Source organism: Microcebus murinus, chromosome 16 (assembly GCF_040939455.1).
Source record: "Microcebus murinus isolate Inina chromosome 16, M.murinus_Inina_mat1.0, whole genome shotgun sequence".
Classification (NCBI taxonomy): domain Eukaryota; kingdom Metazoa; phylum Chordata; class Mammalia; order Primates; family Cheirogaleidae; genus Microcebus; species Microcebus murinus.
Window position 1 is genome coordinate 48,989,598 of NC_134119.1, and position 26,099 is coordinate 49,015,696.

Consider the following 26,099-nt stretch of genomic DNA (forward strand, 5'->3'; position numbering starts at 1 on the left):
TCCTCAAGCCATTCTCTTGGGTCAAACTCTCTATCCCCTGACTTCACTTCAACATTAACCTCCAAAACTGTTTCCCTACCCCTCTTCCAACCTATATTCAAGTTGGCTGAATGATCTTTCTAAAATATTGATCTGGCAGTCCCTTTCATGAAATTCTCTAATAGTCTCCCACAGCAAACAACATAGGTCCACATTCCTTAAAGGAGACTAGCGACCCCTCCCCTAATGGATGGCAATGGACTGAACCTGTCCTGCTGGCCACGTTCTCCATTCTCATCCCCATCTTCACAGAACATCCAAAATTATTTACAGTTCTCCAAATGTCACACAATTTTACATGTCTCCATGTCTTTGCATGTGCTATACCCTCTGGCTGGTATACCCTTTCCTGCCAGCCCATAAATTTGCCCATGGGAAAGCAATTACAGCCACTCTGTGCTGCCACTTTGCTTTTGTTTACATATATCCACCACTAATCTAAAACTAACTTGAGAACAGAGTCCATATATGATATTTTCTTATAGCCCCAGTGCATGAGACAGTACGTGGCACATGGCACCCACTAAAATGAAATTCAAAATGAGTTTACTCATAATTAACTGAGGGGCTAGACTGGGAAAAGGATATTTCAAGATACTCAGCATAGAATAGCAGCCAACTATACACACTTAGGCATGCAAGTAATATCTGAAATTTTGACTAAAGGAAAAAGTTATCACTGGGAATGACCTCGTAATATTTTTCCCTTATATGTTCACCATCTCCTATACCTCATAAGGAAATCAAAAGCTAAAGTCCTGAAGTCCCTGTTTTAACTCAGCACAAGTACCTGCAATCAAATTTCCAGCCAAAATCAAAGCATCTTGATGGGCTGAGAGATCCAATGGGAACCAAGCTGATGAAAGCAGGGTAAGAATCATTGTGGCCATCCCAACCGTACAGCTCTTTCTAGAATCATCTGAGGCACTCAGCGGGGGTACTCTGGAAGCAGACATTCGTAAGGTCAAATTGAAGAAAATTTCCAAGCAAACAGAACAACAGTCTCACTTTCTCTTATAAACCCAAAAAGAAGGCATGTCACGATACATTTTATACCAGCTCAAAAACTGATTTTACAATTGTTAATCAACTAACATCTCTTCTGCAAATCACAGCTCCATAAAAATAATTTGAGAAATGAAATCAGGCAGTATATCTGGTTAAAAGTATTGGAATTGTATGTTTATTTTAATGACTCTTTAACTTTCCTTCAATTTTGATTTTGCGCATTTTACTTCAATGCGAAAGTCAAGTCTCAGTGCTGGACCTGTGACTAGAGACTGCGGTTGCTCAGTCAGCATTTGTGGAAAGAAGAGAAGTAATAATTCTGAACCAGAGAATGCACTCTATCTCAAGCAAATGTTTACTTCTAAATGTGATGTGAGTCACCAAAAATCTTTCTCAGTAATCAGTACACATAATGAAAGCTTATTCCTTTTTTTTTTTTTTTTTTTTTTTATACAAGAGCTCCTCAGGTCAAAGAAAGCTTATTCTTTAATGCTATAGAAGACTTGAAATTATTTCCCTGATGCTAGTAGGGCCATCTACTGGAGGAAAATTATTTTTAAAGGAAAACTGTTAATATAAGTATAATAGTTCCTAAATCACATTCTTGTAGTTCATTACCACTTCATATGCTAGGTCACATTTGATTTCAAGCAAATAAATCTTTCTAAACTTTTAATACGCAGTGAATAATTTTGGAAAGAAGCCAATTAGAAAAGTCTTTTGCCAGCATGTGAAAATTCCCTTAAATTAACCTATAGTTCACACCCTCAAATCCCCAAAAATGCTTAAGGACATGTGGCATTCACCAAAGTACAACTAATTCAGTATTTTCTCAGTTCTTGTCACTAGTTTTCACACAACTAATAAAGCAAAAACAAGCATTCCATCAGATACTTTTCCAAAAAGCCAAACTGATAAAAGACTTAAAAAGAAAGGAAAAAAGGGATCCCAGTAACTATGTTTGTATCATATAGTTGTAGACAGTTATATACTGAGGAAAATACATACCCACAATGCCAACCTAAACTCCAAATGCAAACTGGGAAGGCGGTTGAAAGAAGACACAAAGCTTCACAGCATCCAAACTACAGAAGAAAGGAAGTATAAAATCACATCCAAATACCACAAAATTTCCTTTTACCCTTTCTAAAAAGTACAAACAATGAAAAGAAAATTTAGATCTGTGAATGATAACCATAGGCTATCCGTCCCACCATGATACAAATTCATACTTTAAAAGATACAGCTAAACAACTGGAATTCATGTTTCATGCAAGGGTCGATTATATACCAACGAAGAGAGGTGAGTGGCAGTTCAGTGCCTCCTGTCTGGAGAGGGGATCACCCTGGAAGTGTCACTGTCCTGTGCTGTGCTGCCCACATCCTACAGTCCAGCCCCACCCCCTATTTTCCCCAATGTCCTCAAGATCTCAGCTCTAGCAGATTCCCATTTCCCTGACCAGACTACAGAACCCAGAAAGGCAGGAATTCTATCTGTTTTTATACCCCATGCCCACAACAGTGCCTGACACATGTAGGCCAATAGAAATAAATAAGCAAAGTTCATGATATTATGAGAAAATCAAGGAAAGATCACGCTATAGACAGCCCAAACAAAATTTAGATTTGAAAATTAATTATTTACTTCTCAAGACAGTCTAATCTTAATTGTTTGCATTTCCTACAACATACAAGTTTTTCTTCTATCACATAAATAAAAAGGTTTAACCAGGTAATTAGCAAATTAACACTAATTTTGTATAAGATTCTTTTTTTCTAATATAACAGTTATACTTGTTCATTATAGAAAATTTGAGAATATCTGAAAAATATAAAGAAGAGATAAAAATCATCCACAATCCTAAAATTCATGTCGGTGCTTTTCTGCCAATCATTTTTCTGAGTATATAAGAAATTTATGTATCTGAATATCATTTTTCTTAACTGAGATTAACCTATACTTACCCCCACACAAGAATTCTGCCTTTTTTCACTCAATATGATAATCCAGATTATATATATCTTCATATCATTAAAAACTCACCAAAGCATATTAACTATATACTACCATATGTACAGAATTTAATCATCCTTGGATTCTTGGACATTATGGTTCTTATAGACAATTATATTTTACAAAAATCTTGGCTGGCATTTCTGATTTTTTCCCCTTAGCATATATTTCAAAGTCACTGAGTAAATTATATTAGAGGAAGTTTAAACTTCTGATATATATTACCAATTCAGATTATGGTAATTTTATTTTCATTTTTATGTCTTCCTAGATTGACTGAATATTTTTTACCATAAACATGTATTACTTTAATCAGAAAAAAAAAATAGTTCTTTACATTCCTGTTAGAATAAGAAGATTCTGTTCACAGAAGCACAACTTCTTAGCATGGCCCACACATAAGATCTCTAATACAAACATCTCACCATTAAGATGACCATATAACTAAAATGACTTTAAAAAGTAGTGAAAATTAATTTTCTTAAGACCAAATGAGAAAGAGACTTACTGTGAGTGCTCTTGTGGTTGATGTGATTAGTTCCTGAGAAACTGCTGCAATAACTCTCGAAAGGTTATTTTCCATAGTGACATCTGTTATGCTGGGTAGTAAGTTATAACCTCTATATATTCTAGTAAGAAAAATACAGAGACTTAAAAACTACTACTGAAGCATATAATATTTTTAAAGGTCAAATGGCATTTAAAAGTTTAAGATTAAAGGCTAAAAGAACTTAAGCAATCTTGACTTTTAAGTTAAAGAGAGACTGGACATAAATTTGGTCATTATTCCATAAAAAGAGCCACACTTATCTGCTCCCTTCCTCATAGTCTGCCCCAAAAACACTTCCCTGTAGCACTGTAGCTATGTCCCCTCACAGCCTTGCCTGCAATTGTCATATGTTGAAATTCATTCACTTTTCTAACTTCTAACTTAAAAGGAATGCTTCTCGAAGCTACTTCTGATTCCAAGATGAAAGAAATTCCTTTCTCCACTACTGAGTTCCCAACACACTTTTTCTATCTTCTATTCATAACACATGTCAATTTCTACCCCCGTTATATATATAGTTACACACAAATTCTGATTCCCCAACTATTTAAATAAAGCCCACGCAGGGTTCATGTTTGATTCATTTTTGTTTCCCCTCACAGTATCTTTTTCCTGGGGACACTCAACAATGAGACTAAGGAGAATATGATTTTACCTTCTCATATAAAAGCTAACAGTAGTAGGTAGCTAAGCAGTAAACACAGCTGCACAAGTGGGAGTTGTGTTTATCATCCAAGAACCAAGTAAGACAGTCAATGTCAAGAGGCCAGCTGAAGTTTGGAACTGGAAAATTTCTCAAAGTAGCAGTTAGTAACCAGTTCTAATGAAATATACTCATATGGCATCTAATATTCATCTTCTGAAATGATATTCAGAAACAGCAATTTATTCGAAGCCACTCAAATTCCAGATAATAAAATACTTTCCACTGCTTCTACTTATCTTAAAGGAATATTCATCCTGAATCTCTTCAAAGAGAAAAAAATGCCAGTTCTGAGGTTAAAGAAAGGAAATTCTCTGAGAGGAAAACATTAAGGTGGCGAAAAAATTATCTCCATGTGTTTCTTTTAAGTAGTCTTTACATGAGAAAAGATGACATTTAGGAATAATGACTACAAAATTTAATAAGCTAAGTTCCAAATTCAGGAAAAAAAACATGAAATGATCATTTAAACCGAGTTTTTAAAAAATTCCCACTTAGCAGAAAGGAGAATATCACATAAAACCAATTTTTAAAATAACATTTAAAAGAATTAAAAGGCACAATAGTATTATCATCACTTCTGCAATCTTCTTTGCAAACTAAAATTCTAAAGAACATTGTAACTTCATTAAAGCACTTCTGCTTTACTCACTTGAGAATCAGATGAGTATGGGACATGGGCTGAATACACTGTATTCAAAAGCTCTCACAACAAATGTGAACAATAATCATCGCAAATCATTAAAATTGCAAACCCCTTACTAGCACTGACTTTAATAGCCCACTCACCTAAAAGTCAACGGGCACGACAGAAAACCATCATCTTCAGAGGTAATACAAATAAAGTAAAAATTTTTATGGATAAGTTTTCAGATAATACTTAAGAGTCATACACAAAAATAAAATTGTCAGCATGTGGAATGTAGTGAACTCATCAAAAGATTTACCACCTCACTGCTGTGTGGCTGCAGCAAGGCTTAAAGACAGAGGTAGTTTTTCAGTCAATACTAAAAAACATAAATATCCTCTCTGAGAAAGATGATCTACTCAAACATCCTGAGCTGAAGCTTCTTTTGTAGAAAATAAAATGTTTTAAATTAAAGCCTAAAGAAAGGCATCAGGAAAGAGCACCTTTTTCCGACAACATGAGGATGCCACTGAGCCAGTGTACCTGGTTATCGTGCTGACAGAGAAGTGAGATGGAGGCTGCGTCTCATGCATGAGAAGTTTCAGGTGAACACTGCTTTGATCTCTTGCCACGGCCACTACTGGATCAGCTTGTCCTTGGTCACCTTTATAAAACAGCTTTGGGACAAGCCTGACATAAAAGGAAGGTTGGTTTACTTAAGAAAATATATAAACCCCACCTGTGACTCACACCCTTCTCCCCTCCAGGTGGGTAAGACTGAACCCCTGTTTACCAACAGACAGTACCTCCCTTGCTTTTTCTCAGAGCAGGCATTCTTCAAGACCATGAGATCTTGTGCCCACACACCCATTCTGAACTAACTAGATGTTGCACCTATCATTAAATTAAGTACCTTTCTCTACATACAATGAAATGCTTTTATTAATAATCAACCTTGACCATCTATACAAAAAGTAGAAAAATTAGCCAGGAGTGGTGGCTAGCATCTGTAGTCTCAGCTACTCAGAAGGCTGAGGCAGGAGGATTGTTTGAGCCCAGGAGTTTGAGGTTACAGTGAGCTATGATGACACCACTGTACTCTAGCCCAGGTGACAGAGACCTTGTCTCAAAAAATAAATAAATAACTAAATATACACCCTAAAAGTTCTCTCTCTAAATCTTTGATCAACATCAAGTGTTGGCCGGGCGCTGTGGCTCACGCCTGTAATCCTAGCTCTTGGGAGGCCGAGGCGGGCGGATTGCTCAAGGTCAGGAGTTCAAAACCAGCCTGAGCAAGAGCGAGACCCCGTCTCTACTATAAATAGAAAGAAATTAATTGGCCAACTGATATATATATATAAAATTAGCCGGGCATGGTGGCACATGCCTGTAGTCCCAGCTACTCGGGAGGCTGAGGCAGAAGGATCACTCTAGCCCAGGAGTTTGAGGTTGCTGTGAGCTAGGCTGACGCCACGGCACTCACTCTAGCCTGGACAACAAAGCGAGACTCTGTCTCAAAAAAAAAAAAACAAAAAAAAAAAACATCAAGTGTCAAATAACATATGTCCACAGAGTACTGCGCACAGAGCAGATCTGCAGATCTGAATGCCAGTTTTGTCCCTTAAGCATTTTTGCAATTTTTCTGTAAAACCATCCCACACTCCCAGACAGAAAAGCTCCAACTGAGATCCCTAACAAATCTAAACTGAACTCAAATGCAGAACACGGGGAACATTTCCCTAAAGGAACAGAAGGGTTTCATATCTGCAATTAATACACTCAGTAAATATTTTGCCTCTGTGTACTCATACTGTTGAATACAACAAACTATTTTATTACATTGGTTTACAAATCCCATTATCTTTAAAGTCTCTTTCCCGTGGAGACTTGATCATGAGTACAATTCTTTCTAGGATATAAGAAGTTGCTTCCATTTGCATAAAATGGTAAAGCTCCAAAATCTTCAATTAAGCAAATCATACAAACCCATTAAGTAAACAAAAAAGCATATCTCACAAGTAATCAAAGAAATGCAAATCACAATAATGAAAATTAAAAGGATATGCACCAAAAGGTAACTTTAGTTTTTATTCAGTAGTTTGGTTACAAAGATTTTTTTTTTTTATATTTTCTCTAAATTTTATTCAGTAAACATGTATTATATTACAGGATAAAAGTTATTTTAAAAGAAATACCAATTTCTGCCTAAACACTTGACACATATTTAACTTTTTCTGAAATATCTGTATTAGTGAGAAGAATTGGGCATAATCACTCTGACAGTGGGAGTATAAATTAGTATGTTTCTGGAGAGCAGTTTCACAATAAGTACCAAAAGTAATTTAAAAATCCACTTCTAGGTATCGACACAAGAGAAATGAAGACACGCATCTACACAAAGTCATGTAGGCAAATGTTCACAGTAGCATGATTCATAATAGCCACAAAGTAGAAGCAATAACATATATCATTTGATGAATAAATAAGTATTATTTATATAATGGAATGCTGTTCAGCAATAAAAAAATCAAAGTACTAATACACAGTACAGCATTGACAAACCTCAAAAACTAAGGGAAAGAATCCAGATGCAAAACTTCATCTATAATATGACCCTATATAAAATGTCCAGAAGCCGGGCGTTGTGGCTCACGCCTGTAATCCTAGCTCTTGGGAGGCCGAGGCGGGCGGATTGCTCAAGGTCAGGAGTTCAAAACCAGCCTGAGCAAGAGCGAGACCCCGTCTCTACTATAAATAGAAAGAAATTAATTGGCCAACTGATATATATATAAAAAATTAGCCGGGCATGGTGGCGCATGCCTGTAGTCCCAGCTACTCGGGAGGCTGAGGCAGAAGGATCACTCGAGCCCAGGAGTTTGAGGTTGCTGTGAGCTAGGCTGACGCCACGGCACTCACTCTAGCCTGGACAACAAAAAGCGAGACTCTGTCTCAAAAAAAAAAAAAAAAAAAAAAAAAAATGTCCAGAAAAGGCAAATTCCTAGGAACAGAAAGGAGATGATAGCACTTGGGGAGGCCGAGGTGGGTGGATTGCTCGAGGTCAAGAGTTCGAAAACAGCCTGAGCAAGAGCAAGATCCCGCCTCTACTATAAATAGAAAGAAATTAATTGGCCAACTAATATACATAGAAAAAATTAGCCGGGCATGGCGGCACATGCCTGTAGTCCCAGCTACTTGGGAGGCTGAGGCAGCAGGATTGCTTGAGTCCAGGAGTTTGAGGTTACTGTGAGCTAGGCTGATGCCATGGCACTCACTCTAGCCTGGGCAACAAAGAGAGACTCTGTCTCAAAAAAAAAAAAAGAAAGAAAGGAGATGAGTGGCTGCCTGGGGTGAGGATGGGAACTGGGATTGACTGCAAATGGACACCAGGGATCTGCCTGGAGTGGTGTGATTTTCTAAAACTGGATTGTGTTGAGTTGTGATTCCTCAACTCTGTAGGTTTACTAAACACTATTGAATTGTACATGCAAAACGGGTAAATTTCAAGGGGTATAAATTGTACCTCAATAAAGCCATCAGAAATTTTTTTAAAATTTAAAAGCTCAGCTTAGTAACTCAACTTCCAGGACTTAAGTGTCAGAAAGGAAAATTATACATAAACATTTATGCATAATAATGTTCACTGGACCATTATTCATTATTTAAATCAAAGAATATTTAATATCCACCAAAATAATATTTATATAAGAATTTATCACAACCACATAGTAAAAAAAAATGGCCACTAACTAAAATTCTTGTTTTAAAAGAGTGATAACAGGAAAATGCTACTAATATATTAAGTAAAAATTACCAGATTGCAAAATTGCACATAATTTTGACCTAATTTTGAGTAAGAAACTCATACACAAGACATAATAGCAAAATATTAACAGTGATTATTGCCAGTCAGAGGAATTGAAGGTGATTTTGATTTTCCTTAGTGCTAATCTCTATATTCCAAAATTTTGATAATGAAAGTGCATTATTTTTACAATGGAAGGTTAGTATTTTGTTGTATTTTTAAATTATTTTAGGAAAAAAAATTTAAATAATCACTTTATACTCTTACAGTAATAATTTGATAGTTTAAGAGTAGAATGGACAAACTTTTAGTAACAATTTCTTATTTAAAAGAATATAAAAAAATAATTAAAAAATGAAATTTAGGCCGGGCGCGGTGGCTCACGCCTGTAATCCTAGCTCTTGGGAGGCCGAGGCGGGCGGATTGCTCAAGGTCAGGAGTTCAAAACCAGCCTGAGCAAGAGCGAGACCCCGTCTCTACTATAAATAGAAAGAAATTAATTGGCCAACTGATATATATATAAAAAAAAATAGCCGGGCATGGTGGCGCATGCCTGTAGTCCCAGCTACTCGGGAGGCTGAGGCAGAAGGATCGCTCGAGCCCAGGAGTTTGAGGTTGCTGTGAGCTAGGCTGATGCCACGGCACTCACTCTAGCCTGGACAACAAAGCGAGACTCTGTCTCAAAAAAAAAAAAAAATGAAATGAAATTTTTAAAAAAGAAATTAAAAAAAAAAAAAGTAGAATGGGCCGGGTGCGGTGGCTCACACCTGTAATCCTAGCACTCTGGGAGGCCGAGGCGGGAGGATTGCTTGAGCTCAAGAGTTTGAGACCAGCCTGAGCAAGAGAGAGACCCCGTCTCTACTATAAATAGAAAGAAATTAGCCAAACAACTAAAAATAGAAAAAATTAGCTGGGCATGGTGGTGCATGCATGCCTGTAGTCCCAGCTACCTGGGAGGCTGAGGCAGGAGGATCGCTTGAGCCCAGGAGTATGAGGTTGCTGTGAGCTAGGCTGATGCCATAGCACTCTAACTCAGGCAAGAGAGTGAGACTCTGTATCAATAACAAATATATATATATATATATACATATATATATATATATATATTTTTTTTTAATACTGCAAACTAGTACAACCTCTGTGGAAAGCAATATGGAGATACCTTAACGTGATACAAGTAGATCTACTATTTGATCCAGCAATCCCATTACTGGGCACCTACCCAAAAGAACAAAAGACACTCTATAATAAAAGACATCTGCACTCAGATGCTGCTATGTTTATAGCAGCACAATTCACAATTGCAAAGATGTGGAAACAACCCAAGTGCCCATCAATACATGAATGAATTAATAAAATGTGGTATACGTATACCATGGAGTACTACTCAGCTATAAGAAACAATGGTGATATAGCACCTCTCATATTTTCCTGGATAGAGCTGGAACCCATTCTACTAAGTATCCCAAGAATGGAAAAATAAGCACCACATGTACTCACCAGCAAACTGGTATTAACTGATCAACATCTAAGTGGACATATATGAATAACATTTATCGGGCATCAGGCAGGTGGGAGCAGGGAGGAGGGGATGGGTATATACATACTTAGGAGTGTGATGTGCACCATCTGGGGGATGGACACGCTTGAAGCGTGGGGGGGGGGGTGGAAGTGGGGGGAAACGCAACACAAGTGACCTAAACATTTGTACCCCCATAATATGCTGAAACAACAAAAAAAGAGTAGAATGGCTGAAATGAACTCAAAAGAATCAGTAATACTATCTTACATCCTCTGAATTCTTCACTCTCTTCCCATCATTATATCTTTTAGTACTTCAACCAAAAAATTGAAAAAGAGATAAAATGTTGGTAAATACCTCATTAATGATGCTGCAGCAACATGTCGCACTCTGGGGTCTTCATCCCCAAGCAAATAGATGACAACGTTATTGAGCACTCGTTCTTGCAGTTTTAAAAGCTTTAAAGAAAAGAATAATAAAAATGAACATAATCTCTGTATTTGACTAAATTTTGGGTAAGATATTTTGGAAAGCTAGTGAAAAAGAACTCAATTTCATACTCAAATTTTAAATTCAAACCACACAATCACAATTTTCATGATATAAATGTGAAATACACACTTCTAAGACACCATGAATGTGTTCAGAGAAGCTTCGCACTGCGAGGGAAGCCCTGCGCTTCACTTCCTTGAAGGTGAGATGCTTACCCCTGTGTAATGATGAGTTCCTCTGTGTAAGTTTTCTGCTTTTGTCTCCAAAAAGCTCACCAGCCTAACAAAAGAACATATTTAACAATGAAATCACATACTTACTCAGCACACACGCTTTGCTGACCTGATGGCCTCTGCGAGCTGGAACCCTGCAGGAGGCTTGCTCCAGAGTGAGCTTACCCAAGCACCCTAGAAGGCTTTCAGGCAGCACTTACTCAAGACAACAAAAGAGACTGATGGCTTCCAATAAATGAATTTACATTCCTCACAATTACAAACCAGTAAGATAGTACGAAGTAAATAGCTTTTCTTCAAAATAAAAACCTACTATTTCAAAAGACTCTAGGTGAGCCACAGAATTACCCCCAACACCTACCACAGAAGCGGGTAAGCAGAGCCCCCCACGCGCTGCCTGGCACTCACCCACCCAACTCAGTGGCCATATCTGTGGGTGGTGCGAACAATCCCTGATTTGCAGAAATGTTCTAAGAATGAAATAAAATAAGCCACAAGGTCTCTATCAATGAGAGCTTAAAAAACAAAACCTGGATAATAAAAAGAAATTTCCTTCTAAAAAGAAGTACTCAAAAGAAACATCTCTAAGCAAAACTTACTCTTAGAAAATGAAAGCTACAACACATCAAGTTATTCTTTAACTGCAACAAAATACAAACCAGCTGTCTTACCTAAATTCAGTATAATGATGAGTACATTCTTTTTAAATAAGCAGAATTCACATAAGCTACATTTTTTTAAAAAAGTTTAAGACAGCTGGGCATGGTGGCTCACACTTGTAATCCTAGCACTCTAGGAGGCGGAGGCAGGCAGATTGTTTGAGCTCAGGAGTTCAAAACCAGCCTGAGCAAGAGTGAGACCCGTCTCCATTAAAATAAATAGAAAGAAATTAGCTGGACAACTAAAAAAAATAAAATATATATATATATATATATATATATATATATATATATATATATATATATATATATATATATATATATAGCCAGGCATAGTGGTACATGCCTGTAGTCCCAGCTACTTGGGAGGCTGAGGCAGTAGGATTGCTTGAGCCCAGGAGTTTGAGGTTGCTGTGAGCTAGTCTGATACCATAGCACTCTAGCCCAGGTAAGAGTGAGACTCTGTCTCAAAAAAAAAAAAAAGTTTAAGACAAAGGTGAAAAAATTCTAAGCTGTTTTATTCTCACCTTCCAGAACACTTACACAACTAAGATGATCAAAAAAATCCACTCTTCCGCCTATATTTTAAAATTCCAAGCATAGGGCAAAGTTCAGCAAACAGTTACTGGGAAGGAGAAAATCCCTACCATTTACCTAAACCACTCAATTTCTGATGGATAGGATAATTGAAACCATCATCAATTCAACGACCAAGTGACCCTGGGACTTTCAATTCTTAGTTCGAACTTCTGAGCTGTAGTGCATTAAACCTAATGAACTTGATGCACTTACCTAAAGTCAATCTCTGCAAGAGTTTCCAAAAGCTCTGTCCTCACCAGCCAGTAGGAACTATTCCTCAGGGTCAGCATGTCAATGATCAGCTGTAATCCTAATTCGCTGTAGCTGCTGCTACAGAGATTCATGACGCAATGCTGCAAAACAAGGTCCAGGGGAAGAAGGCGACAGATTCAGCCTCACTCAGAATAGCTGCATCTTGATGGTTTTAAGACATCACTCTTACACAAACTCTTGTTTTGTGTTTGTTTAACTGCAACAGGGATGCTGCACTTTTTTCCACATCTCTCGGAAATATTTATGGTATATACTTTATCTCAGTAAATACAAGTTTAAAAGTAAATGTGTCCCTTTCACTTAACTTTGTTTCTTCTTATTTCTGCCTACATCATGGCCAATTTCATGAACATTTATCATTGTTAAGGAGGGAGACCTGCAATACAACTCTATCACCACTTTTAAAACAAATCTCAGACCCAGGGCAAGGACAAGGGACCCATACCAAGGACCACCCTGTGGATATCACTTTATACTTCAACACAGAAGGGAACAGTACAGGTCTCTACTGCTGTACCCTACTTTTCTGCAGCCAAACAAGTGGCTGACACACGCTGAGCCCAGCATGCAACGTGACTGAGCTAACAGCACACATCCTTCTGCTCAAGACATGACTGACACTTGTAGAACTCTGAAATTAAAGAAAAATTACTATTAGGCCATGGTATTTTAAAAAGGGGAGGTATCCCACAAATTTGACAATTGCAGAGTTTTGGGTTTGTTTTCATTTTTACTGCTTAATTTTTACTATTGTATACTGGCCACTTGTGATTTATGAGCTAGCTGATAAATAAAGTTCAACACACTCTCACTTAAAAGAACTGAGCCTGTTCCACTTGGTACAAAAACAGCAGTTGATTATATATCCCTAAGGCTCACTTTAACTCTTAACATTCTATGGGCCTAATAGAGTATTTTTATTCCAACAGATTTTATACATAATGATAGCAAGGTATATTTCTAAATATACACTTTAGGAAAAAGTATATTTCAAACAAATATTGGGAGAATTAAAACTTAAAAGTTTATTAAGCTTTCACTTATTTCCAATGTTTTCTTTCTAAAGCTAAGTGATGGATACATAGATGTTTATTATTACTTACAACTTTAGAATGTGTGGAAATATTTCACATTAAGCTCCAATTTTAATTGTAACAATGGTAAAATGTCCACTAAGTGAAGGAATAGTTTCTGCAAAAGATTATGCTCACCCTCACAGCTGTACAAGCCAACTTGCAAGTAACAGAGGATTCATCCTTCAAAGTTTTCTGCAACAAAGGAATGCAGTCCGCCAGAGAAAATGTATTTCCTAACCAGAAGAATAAGCAACAGACATCTTCATGTAAACTTAAAACTTTGGAATGATATCTAGAAAAGACATCAATGGTAAACTGGCCATTACCTGTTAGAGTTCTAATAGTAACCATCCAATCTCCCACATGGAAGCGGGATCTGCTGAGGATGGCGCAGATGAGGGTCCCACAGAGGATGGCAGTGGCTCCTCGGACCTGTGGGTCTCCATGATCGATGTAGTTCAGGATGTCTGAGACATACTGCTCCTCTGTGGAGACAAATTACTCAGCCACTGTACAATTCCCTACCATCAGGTTTCCAACTCAAAAGCTTAATTCTTGGGAAAGAGAAAAAGAGGTGGGGAGGACCCAAATCTACAAAGGACTTGGCTATAATAACTGTAAGTTGTAAAAATAAAAAAGGTTTGGGGTTTAAGGATTCTAATTCACCATATTGTTAGTATCTCCTCAATACAACATATTTTCTGGATTACAATTCCAGGTTGTCAGATAATAATCAAAATTCCAAGATTTCATTTCAAAAACAGATTAGAAAAACTCAAACTACTATACATTTACCTAATGTAAACTCAAAAGCACAAGTTTGCCCATTCCCTCAAAGAAAGATTAGGCAGGAGGATAATTCCTATGCCATAATAAAGGTGGTGCAAGAAGGCTCTGGTCCACCGTCTGTCTCAGCCACTCTCAAGCTCCACTCATCTCTGAGTGTGAGTGCCTGGCCTGGCAGAGAGCGACGCACAGCAATTTTAAATGTGCACAATTTGTGCTTTAGGGATAAATCCAATATGTAGGATATAGGCTCTTACATTCCTAGATTTCTATTTTTCCTTTGTGTATTTCATGTAAGGGGAGTCTATGTGTTTTATGAAGAGCTACAATACAGGTCAAATCTCACAAATTAACTTAAAATACTTATGGCTCTAAAACTAAAATAGTCAAGACTGAAATAGTGCTTACAATAATGATTGAATCTAAGGAAAAATATGTGATCCTTTAACATACCAGGGTATTCCATGGTGTCAAGAGGTACTTTATACAGTTTGCTGAAGAAAGATTCTGGATGAAGGGCCACGGCTGCCCCAATACAGCTGAGTGCCAGGGCCTTCACACTGACCCTCACGTCCCTGTCTGGAACCAGCACTGCAAAAAAACCCACCCAGGCCACTTTCAGCCTTGAAACACCAAACATTAGTTTTCAAATGAACAAAACTAGACCCAATAAACTACCAGCTCCATCATTTTCTCCCTTCCCCCCTCAGTCAGTGATATCCAAACTCACTCCATTCATTCCATACTCTATTCCCACTGCTTTAACACGAGGCAAAAAGTAACCACCAAGTTGACCTACAAAATCTAGAGTTATTTCCTTCAACTCTACACCCGCCTTCCATACTTACCATTTTTTTCCCCCGTTAGCAAAAATGAAGCAGATAAAAGGCGGACACAATAGACAAGAGGCACAGAATCATCATCAGCAGGCTGTCCTATGTCACCTTTGATGCGGCAAGGCTAGAACAGAGAAACTGACACTCATCATCAAAGAACCAGGGGATAATTACACTGCGTGTTGGGCACATGGAGATGCCTGTCTTTGCCCACTCTCGTGCCTGACCTCACAGAGACCATGGCTGAGCAGAAACAACCAGGCAGAAGCAGTATGACACAGGGTCGCAGTGCTGTGGCAGGGGATGAGCTCAGCACACAGGGAGGCCATGCTAGATACGGAGGCAGCCGAGAACAGGCATTCAGGAAAGGCCACTCAGGGAAGCAGAGTGTGAGCTATCTTCTACAGGACAAGCAAAAACTATTCAGGTGAAGGAAAGAGCCCAGGGAAGCCCAAAGGTAAGAGGGAGTAGGGGATCTGGAAGGAACTGCTGAAGGATGCAATTCTCACTGACAGGACTAACTATGAAACACTATTCCTTATCCTGGAGGAATTTTACATGAACTAGGAAGATAGCACACTTTTATGCAAAAGGATAAACATTATAAAGGAGACTTTTAAAACAGTTTAATGGAACAAAAATAAGAAATGTTGCAAAGCCATGCACAACCATCAAATGAATGGTCCAAGAAACCAGGCATGGCAGCATTCAGTTACAGAACAGATCTGTGGAGGACTTTCAAAGGAGGCAGGACTCAGGCAATTCTTAAGGATGTGAGTAGTACCTGCAGAGGCAGAAAAGAGCAGACCTAAGAAAAGGTCAGTATCCAGAGCAAAAATAAAAAAGTCAGAGATGGGAAAGAGATAAGCAAAGCAAATGGCAGCCAGGGTGATTTGAAAGCCCTCAGGAGGTCTGAGATGTCTCATGCCTATATCCCTCACCTTGTTTTCTTGATCACCTAGTTCAGCAGCTTCATCTCTTGACACAAATTTATCTATACTGCTGTCAGAAGGCTGCCTGCTGTGACCCATGTTTTTCAATAAATGTGCTTGTTGAAGGGCTTCGAAAATAAAGAAATTGAGATTAAGTGACAAGTTTCCAATTAAAACACAAATACACATATTATGCAAAGATAACTCTAAAGTACATGATTTAGATCAAGAAAAAATATGACTGGCTGGACATGGTGGCTCACACCTGTGATTTTAGCACTCGGGGAGGCCAAGACAGGAGGATCATTTGAGGCCAGGAATATAAGACTAGCCTGAGCAAGAGCGAGTCCCTGTCTCTATAAAAAAGAGAAAAAGTAGCCAAGTGTGGTGGTGCACACCTGTAGTCCCAGCTGCTTGGGAGCAGGAGGACGCTTGAGCCCAGGAATTTGAGGTTGCAGTGAGCTGTGATGACGCCACTGCACTCTAGCCGAGGGAAAAGAGTGAGACTCTGTCTCCAAAAATAAAAAAAGTATGATCATCCCTCAGTTGGTCATTTTCATCTGCTATTTACTACTCAGAAAACAAAGATATAAAAAGAGATTTCTTCTTGGAAGCAAAGATAAAATTAAGATGTCCAGGATTGAAAATGAGACCATTGTGTAGTACATCACCTGAAGTCAACATACCAATAGAAGAGTTTCTGAAAGCATCGGAGGCCTCATCAGGAAGAATACTGGCAGTTTCCTCATCTTCATCCTGGGGGGGTCCGATCTGCACACCCAAATACTGGCTGTCAGCACCATCTAACACCTGGATGGTTCAAGGGGGCTTGTGAGAATTCTGAAGTGTGATTACCAAAGATCAAACTCTCCAACATGGAAAAGCAAAGGCAAAAACCACAAATACCATGGAGCATATTTTACAAACAAAACACAAAGGTCATTTACTCAAATGCACATAAATGCATGTGCAGAAATTACCAAGAGCTTACTGATCATACACCATTACTACATTATGAAAAGCTTTTATAGCTCTAAAAGTTCCAAAGCAATTGCAATCTGGAAATTTCCCTTTTTGATATAAAAAGAAAAAAACACAAACAAAAATCCTTATCATCACAAATGAGGACCAAACTTTTAGACAAAAACCTCACAATATAATAGGTTATCTCCTAAACTGCTAAGACTGAATCTACTAAATTCTGGGCACAGTGCTTCCTATGTTTAGCCATAACCTTGGGTCAGAATTCCATGTCACAAAATGTTACACTTGAATGTTTCAATCCCCCCTTTTGAGTGTAATTTACCTAAAAAACTGACTGATGGACTCTCAAACCACTAATAAATTATTGAAATATTGTTTTATTAAGTTGATTAACTACTATACTATTATGCAAAGCACATAATAGTATACATTTTTAAAATTAAAATTGGAGTGTAAAAGCAATTCCACTTCTGGGTACATACCAAAAAAAAAAAAGCAGAGTCTCCAAGAGATATTTGTATATCCACATTCCTATTACACATAGCATTATTCACAATTGCTAAAATGTGGAAGCAATCCAAATGTCCATTTATAGATGAATGGATAAGCAAATGTGGTATACATATCCATATAATATAATATTATTTGGCCTTTAAAAGAAGTTAGGAAATTTTGACACATGCTACAACATAGATGAACCTTGGGGACATTATGCTAAATGAAATAAGCCATTCACAAAAGGATAAATACTGTAATGATCCCACCTATATGAGGTACCTAGAGTGGTCAAATTGGGAGAAACAGAAAGTAGAATAGTGGCTGCCGGGGGATGGGAGAGAAGAATGGGAAGTTAGTGTTTAATGGGAACAGAGTTTCAGTTTAGGAAGATGAGTTACAAAGATAGAAGGTAGTGATGGTTGTGTAACATTATTCAAATGTATTTAATACCACTAAACTGTACACTTAAAAATGATTAAGAAGGTAAATTTTGTTATTGTATGTACATTATCACAATTTTAAAAGAAAAATAAAACTCAGTATACTCTTGTAACAAACTTTTTGATTAGATTATCCTTGAGTGTTTCTTGCCCACTAATTCAGAGATCAGAGGTACTTAAATCCATGCTGTTATAAAACAGGGCTTGTTATAAAAGTTTTGGAGAGTCAAGTGTTAAAAATAATACCCAGGATAAATTTTATTAATTACAGTTCATTAAGACCACAAATTTGTTAATGATAGGCTCCTTAGGGATTTTTTCAAAATAATCATTTAGCCAGAGCCCAATAAGGCCTTAAAGAACATAAAGTGCAGGCCGGCGCGGTGGCTCACACCTGCCTGTAATCCTAGCATTCTGGGAATGCCGAGGTGGGCAGATTGCTCAAGGTCGGGAGTTCGAAACCAGCCTGAGCAAGAGTGAGACCCCATCTCTACTATAAATAGAAAAAAATTAATTGGCCAACTAATATATATAGAAAAAATTAGCCGGGCATGGTGCCACATGCCTGTAGTCCCAGCTACTTGGGAGGCTGAGGCAATAGGATTGCTTGAGCCCAGGAGTTTGAGGTTGCTGTGAGCTAGGCTGACGCCACAGCACTCTCTCTAGCCTGGGCAACAAAGTGAGACTCTGTCTCAAAAAAAAAAAAAAAAAGAATATAAAGTGCATTCAATTTTAGCACAGTTCATATAATCAACCAATCTGATTTTTCACCTCCAGGTTCAACACAAAAAACTGCTTCCCTTAGAGAAGGTACCAAATAAGGTAAAGTTCTTGGGCCTCAGGGAAGAGCTCAGAAAGCTGGCAGGCCTGTCTGCAGAAGACGGGGGTGCCCCTCAGCCCACTTACAATTTCAGAACTGTCTGAAGGGGTCACAGCTGAATCAGGCCCTTCAGTGGTGGTCTGGGAGCTGTCGCTGATGGGTGAGGAGGCCTGGGTCCCATCATTGAGGTCCATGGCAGGGTCAGATGGGACGGCGCTGACCTGGCTGGAGCTATGGCTCAAGATGTCCTCTTCATCCCCGTCAGTAGCAGCACTCGTCAAGTCACAGTTGGCCAGATCCACCGAGTCTGCCTGTAGCGTGTGCTGTGACCGCGGCTGTTCAGTGATGATGTCATGACCAGCTGACCCAGGAGTGGAAACCCCTGACGAAGCAGCCAGCTCTTCTCCGATCTCATCTTTCACAGAGGCTAAAAGCACAGAAATACTAACTTATCAAATGGCCAGACAAAACAAACAATAGGGAATCAAAAGTTTGCAAAGGAACAAAAAGTTACTGTCATCAAATGTTTTAGCTGCAAAACATCCTGATATACAGTGAGAATATGAACTAGTAAAGGCAAGACAATAATGCATCCTTCCAACATTATTCAAACTGCCTTTTACAATAGTACTCAATAAAATAAGAATAATCAGCAAGTAGTTTTTAAATACTATGAATATCTCCACATTTTGTGTTTCACCACAAAAACTGAAGTTCCAGTTCTTAACCAATGGCTCCAGCCTCAGCTGGAGCAACATGTAATGACGTTTGTAATTCAGAGGCAGCCTGGTCAGAGGCACCAGGCTGGGCGGTCCCTGATGCCTGGGTCCTCCAAGCAAACAGCAGTCAGAAAGGACTGTAAATTCATCTCTTTGTAGGTGGGCTTGCCTTCTTCCAAGCCCTCTTCAAGATCTGTGATCCAGTCCCATTCTCCTATAGGATAAATTTATGCCATATTTTCCTAGTTCAGTTTTTAAATTCTCATCCAAAAAGAAAAACCACTACATAAAAATCACAGCAAAAAGATCCACCCTAAGCTGCAAGCAGTGTCACTCCTGAGGGCAGTTAGGTCGCTGATCACTTGAGCTGTATGCTACTCCAGATAGCTATAATTTATTGTGTATTAACTTTTTAATGTTTGTAATCAGGGAAAAACCCCTATCTTTATTTTGTAAAATAAATGAATAAATATTAATAAATGTCACTGGAATTATTCAGATTTTCATTCCCAAATATTTTAGCTTTATTTTCAGTTATCTAAAAATACTCTTTTGGGCTGGGTGCGGTGGCTCGTGCCTGTAATCCTAGCACTCTGGGAGGCCGAGGCGGGCGGATTGCTCGAGGTCAGGAGTTCAAAACCAGCCTGAACAAGAGCGAGACCCCGTCTCTACTATAAATAGAAAGAAATTAATTGGCCAACTAATATATATAGAAAAAATTAGCCAGGCATGGTGGCACATGCCTGTAGTCCCAGCTACTCAGGCGGCTGAGGCAGCAGGATTGCTTGAGGCCAGGAGATTGAGGTTGCTGTGAGCTAGGCTGACTCCACGCACTCACTCTAGCCTGGGCAACAAAGCGAGACTCTGTCTCAAAAAAAAAAAAAGATAGATAAATAACTACTCTTTTGGATAGGATGATACAACCAAAACTGCCCTCATTTAATCTAGTTATTAGTGCCTTAAGTTAATCATATTTTATGAGGTACACAAAGAATTTAATTAGAAAACCATTTGTAAACAAAGGTAGATTCTGTCAAGTTAATTATCCAAAGGCAATTTTTCATCCCATTTCCCCCAGCATGATCCATTTAATGCAGGAGATAGCTCTACCAGCCATCCCCTCCCCAAAAAGCCTTATGCTCAGGGAGCATAAACCTAACTTTAAAACAGCCTAAACCAAAGAAAACAACACATGGTGCAAACACATAGACAAGCACGCTTCAAAGCAACCATTATAAAAGAAGCCCCCATTATCCACTACATGAGCTAGCTGGCTCCATGGCTGCCCCAGGAGTATGGTCCGTGGGCACAGGGGAGGAGCAGAAGGCTGGACAGTAGATAAGGGAAGCTCCGCCTACCCACCAGAACTACCTGCAAAGGCAGAGCTGCTGGCGTCTGACCTCGATTCAGAGTCATCTTCCAAGGCTGCTTCTTCGCTTAGGAGCACTCTGCCTAGTAAATAATGCAGCAATATTCCTTTAAAGTCTACTAAAATAAGCCCTTTAAAAATTAAATAAATGTACATTCTAAACTGTAAAGAATAAGCATATTTAATTTACTCTCATATAGTTTCATCATATATAACTATTTTTATACCTCAAGAATATTAAACACATAGAATATAGAGATATTGAGAATACTATTAAAATCGAGAAAACTAACATGGAAAAAAGTTAGAAGCAATGATTCTCAAACTACACCACAAAGTATTTTAACAATTAATAAACATTTATTGATTTGAATTATTGTTAAACAGTTTGTATTACTATTTAACCTTAAAAATGGAAAGTAATGACCAAAAAGATTCAATTCTATTGGCTGGCCCTTAGAATATTCATGTCATATCTTTAATGGCACATCAGAATTAACATGTAAAATCTTTATATCTAAAAATCACTTTCATTTTATTATGTTTTAATTTTCCAGACTCTATGGTTAACAATCAGAACTCAAGCACAATATGATCTAGAGGATGAAGTAATATTACCTTTGTAAAATTCTAAAAATACATTTTATAATTAATGTTCAAAATTACATTAGCAAAAAAGAAACCAAAAGTCTTAATATGATTTAACTGGACTGATTGAATCATTATGACTATATTACATGCAAATGTCATTAAATGACACTATCAAAATAATTATTGGCAATTTAAAATGTTATTGATCTCCAAATAACAGGTCAGTAGTATGATAACTTCCACAAACTTATGGTGATGGGACATCAAAAAGTGGAAAAAAAATTAGCAAAGGAAATCCAATATCTAGGTGAAATTAACACAACAACTTAAAAAAATCAAATAAAATGCCAAAATGATGAATGCAGATCTTAATGACCAGTCTCAATCCTCCAAATCAGTGGTGTGCAAGTATGTTCCACAGAGCCCTCTACAGGCTAATTTCCTCAAAGGTGTTAAGAGCAGGGCTGCTACCAGAAGAGAGACTCCAGGCCACCCCACCACCTTAACCCTAATCCTACATCCAACACGAATCAACTTTCAACTAGCTTATATATTGGCAGACTTGGAAAAAAGAAATGATTCTCCAACTACAACAAAAAAAGTTTGAAAACCACCACTTGAAATGGGGCAGGGACAGAAGACACTGAAAAAAATTTAAAAGAGACAGGATATATCCCACATCCTAGCCAGAAGAGGACAAAACAACTCATCTCAACAATGTGAATCAGTCATCTTCTTCACTGTCACTGGAAAAAGTGACTAAGAAACAAACAAGTATCAGAGTAACTTAGTCACATGTCCATAAATGTCTCCTAATTCAAGAATATAAAGATTAACTTTTGCTAGATGTTTTGGCTTTTAAACAATCACAATTTTTCACTAATATCTCAAACTTGATTAAGTATTCCATACTATGATAGCTCAAATATTACTGATTCCAAGTTCTAGGAAATGTTTACTTAATTTAGTGAAGGCTAGAATGTAATTTCTGTTAAGATCTCATTCAATACCACAAATAATATTAAGTGAGTGTCAGGCTCTTAAGCACTCAAGGATTACTTTTTTAAGATTATTCTTTTAAGGCTAGGCTTGATGGCTCACGCCTACAATCCTAGCACTCTGGGAGGCCAAGGAGGGAGGATCACTCAAGATCAGGAGTTCGAAACCAGCTTGAGCAAGAGCTAAACTCCGTCTCTACTAAAAATAGAAAGAAATTAATTAGCCAGCTAAAAATATATAGAAAAAATTAGCTGGGCATGGTGATGCATGCCTGTAGTCCCAGCTACTCAGAAGGCTGAGGCAGGAGGACTGCTTGAGTCCAGAAGTTTGAGGTTGCTGTGAGCTAGGCTGACACCACGGCACTCTAGCCTGGGCAACAGAGTAAGACTTTGTCTCAAAAAAAAAAAAAAAACAGATTACTCTTGTAAGATTTCAAAATAGAAAATGGTAGCAATTCTTTCCTATGCAAATCCACACTAGAAAGGAAAATAGTGTTGCAAAGTGATAATATGAACCAAAACTAGCAGATTTTATCAGAAACACTCTGATTTAATAAAAATAAATTAATTATACCAATACTTTGATATATACAAAAGTTAAATAGGGCTAAAAAATGATTAACAGGTCTAAATGAAAATAACTGACCAAACAAAAGAAGCTATTTAATAATATTTCTAATACTGGATAAAATTCACTGGGAAGGTAAGTTACCTTTATAAAATATAATTCTACATTTCCTAAAGCAGGTGCCTATTTCTGTAAGTAAAGTTTTTTTTTTTTTTTTTTGAGACAGAGTCTCGCTTTGTTGTCCAGGCTAGAGTGAGTGCCCGTGGCGTCTAGCTCACAGCAACCTCAAACTCCTGGGCTTGAGTGATCCTTCTGCCTCAGCCTCCCGAGTAGCTGGGACTACAGGCATGCACCACCATGCCCGGCTAATTTTTTATATATATATCAGTTGGCCAATTAATTTCTTTCTATTTATAGTAGAGACGGGGTCTCGCTCTTGCTCAGGCTGGTTTTGAACTCCTGACCTTGAGCAATCCGCCCGCCTCGGCCTCCCAAGAGCTAGGATTACAGGCGTGAGCCACAGCGCCCGGCCTGTAAGTAAAGTTTTATTGGAAGGCAGCCACCCAGTAGCCCACATACAGTCTATGGCTGCTTTCCTGCCACAAGGCAGAGCTGAACTATTGAGAAACAGATCCTACAGCCCGTAAGGCTAAAATGTTTACTCTGTGGGCCTTTACAGAAAAATTTCACTGACCCCTGACCTAAAGCATTAGAAATTTATCACAAAGCAATTCTGATACAAAAGCAATTTTTAAAAGCCACACTACAGAACTACTCAGGCTGTTTTATCAGATTCCAGCAACATTTACACATATAATCACTCAACTGAGAAAAGACAGACAGAGTCTAATGCATTATGGAAATACAGAAAAGCGGTGAGATTCAACACAAGACTCTGATTTCTGAAATAATCACCTTTTTGTTTTCTTGAAAGAACAGGGCTGCATGAGGAACCCCCTCCAGCTGTAAATCACAGAAAGTGACAGATAAAGGTAATAATCTGCTAAAATCTAGAAGAAATTTGAAAATCTTCAAAAAGCTTGATTCAACTTTAAAAGTAGAAAATGTAAACATAAGTCCACAGCAAATGCTTAAACAACATGATTCAACACTTCAATTTCAATATGAAAATTATATTAACATTCAAATATATAATAGCTCTAAAGAATATGACCTAAAAAGTCAAAATGACTAAAATAAATTGCATTTAAAAAGTCAAATTAAAAATATTAGAAATCTCAGGTTATTTGGTTAACTAATAATCAAGTATAAATTTTATTAGAAATGAATATTTTCACTAATAAAGCATGCATTCCATTGAGAAAAGGATTCTTCAATGCAAAGGACAGTGAACGAGGAATAGTAACATTTCCTGCTGATGATTCAGGCAAACATTTATATTCCTATGAGGCAGCAATTAGACTTCCAGTCAAATTCTCTTAGTTTGTGGAAGCTGTGAGACCACATTACGCACACTGCACTAAATCGACCACATATGCAGTGGCCTGAAAGAGGCTACAGTCAGCAAATGCTTATTAAAAGCCTGCAAGTGCCAGACCTGGATCCAGAGGCTGGGATTCAGGGACTCACATCTATTCCCACTCTCAAGGGCAACTCTCACATCAAAAAAGGCCCCTGCACTCACTGCTTGCTCCAGGGCAGCCACCAATGGAATGATGGAATTAGGACCCAACCCCCAAGAGCATAAAGAAGAAGAGCCAACTGGGTAGCAGTGGTGGGTAAGGAGAGATTTTCTAAAGTTAGGGCAGGAAGCAATTCTCAGATCCCTCCAAAGACTTGAAGATGCTGTCTGGCAAGTAAACACAAGGATTCTGGAGCTATCTTCCCCAGTGTGTTCAGGCTATCAAGTTGGACAGAGAGAGTCAGAAGGCTGGGCTTTAAATGTGTGGCCTCATTTTGCCACCTAGACTTTTTAAACTTTAGTTCTCCTACCTGGCAAATAAAGGTGATACCTAATTTAGAAGTTCCGGCAAGGAATTAAGATGTGGATTTCTCAGCACAGCCCAGGGCCCATAATTCAACAGAGGGTACCGAGTATTAGTGCACAGTTAATGACAAGAGGACCTTGCTGATAACTTACTTATAAGTTCCACAATACTCCCACTACGACTTCGGCCACTAGACTCATCTTTAGCCACAGTGAGCTGCCCAAGGCCACCTGGGGTGGTCAGGCCTTGTAGGAGCTCTGGTGGGGGAGTTCTAAAGAGCTGCTGCAGGAGTTCCAGGGCTCCAGTCACAACATTGTGGTCTTGGTGCTGTGTGTGATGCAAGGTCAGTTCATAAACCTAGAAACAGAGAAGCATGGATGTTCTAGTCAAGAGTTTTTAAAATTTGTCCTAGGTTTCATGTCTTTTGGTTTTTAACAGGACTTTGTTGGCAAAATTTATACCTTAATTTCTCCCCCTAAAATTTTATCACTTCCATCAGTAAGATCATTAGCTTCCATGTTATTTTCTAAATTCCCATGTTTTTCATTGTTTTATTAATTCCTTAAAAATAAATAGAGCACTTCCACTAGAGCAGTAGTATGCTAATTAAGATCTCCACTTCCTGAAACTAGTGACTAGTAAAGGGAAACTAAAGCCCAACATACAGAGTGAGGAGTCAGTTGGACACACATTTAAAAATCAAAAAATACTGTTAACAGTGCCACTGAGAAAGAGTTGCCAAAAATTGTAAAGGTATTTGGCTATTTATTTTATTTTTTATGAAAGTGAGGGGGACTGAGGAGGGAGGTTCAATTTCCTTTTTGTTTTTCTTTTTTTTTTTTTTTTTTTGAGACAGAATCTCACTCTGTCACCCTGGGTAGAGTGCCCTGGCATCATCATAGCTCACTGCAACCTCAAATTCCTGGGCTCAAGTGATCCTCCAGCCTCAGCCTCCCAAGTAGCTGGGACTACAGGTGCCTGCCATCACTCCTGGCTAATTTCTCTATTTTTAGCAGAGATGGGGTCTTGCT

At 38.2% G+C, this 26,099-nt stretch overlaps 1 protein-coding gene across 5 annotated transcripts in view; it reads right to left on the bottom strand.

Annotated features, from left to right (window-relative positions):
- The window catches only part of HTT (huntingtin), a 159,413-nt gene that overhangs the window by 89,006 nt on the left and 44,308 nt on the right, over positions 1–26,099 (bottom strand). For 2 of the 5 annotated variants that reach the window (XM_012737354.3, XM_075992880.1), the window contains 17 exons: positions 25,221–25,425; positions 24,035–24,082; positions 20,956–21,045; positions 18,961–19,301; positions 16,819–16,942; positions 16,142–16,260; positions 15,213–15,324; positions 14,818–14,955; positions 13,905–14,063; positions 13,714–13,811; positions 12,443–12,582; positions 10,974–11,037; positions 10,624–10,724; positions 5,486–5,632; positions 3,570–3,690; positions 2,056–2,132; positions 830–981 (listed from right to left, as the gene is read on the bottom strand). In XM_012737354.3, the coding sequence (XP_012592808.1) occupies positions 830–981; positions 2,056–2,132; positions 3,570–3,690; positions 5,486–5,632; positions 10,624–10,724; positions 10,974–11,037; positions 12,443–12,582; positions 13,714–13,811; positions 13,905–14,063; positions 14,818–14,955; positions 15,213–15,324; positions 16,142–16,260; positions 16,819–16,942; positions 18,961–19,301; positions 20,956–21,045; positions 24,035–24,082; positions 25,221–25,425 (2,236 nt within the window). The remainder of the gene's footprint in view (positions 1–829; positions 982–2,055; positions 2,133–3,569; positions 3,691–5,485; positions 5,633–10,623; positions 10,725–10,973; positions 11,038–12,442; positions 12,583–13,713; positions 13,812–13,904; positions 14,064–14,817; positions 14,956–15,212; positions 15,325–16,141; positions 16,261–16,818; positions 16,943–18,960; positions 19,302–20,955; positions 21,046–24,034; positions 24,083–25,220; positions 25,426–26,099) is intronic. The other 3 variants (XM_012737355.3, XM_075992879.1, XM_012737356.3) reach the window with 3 other exon arrangements.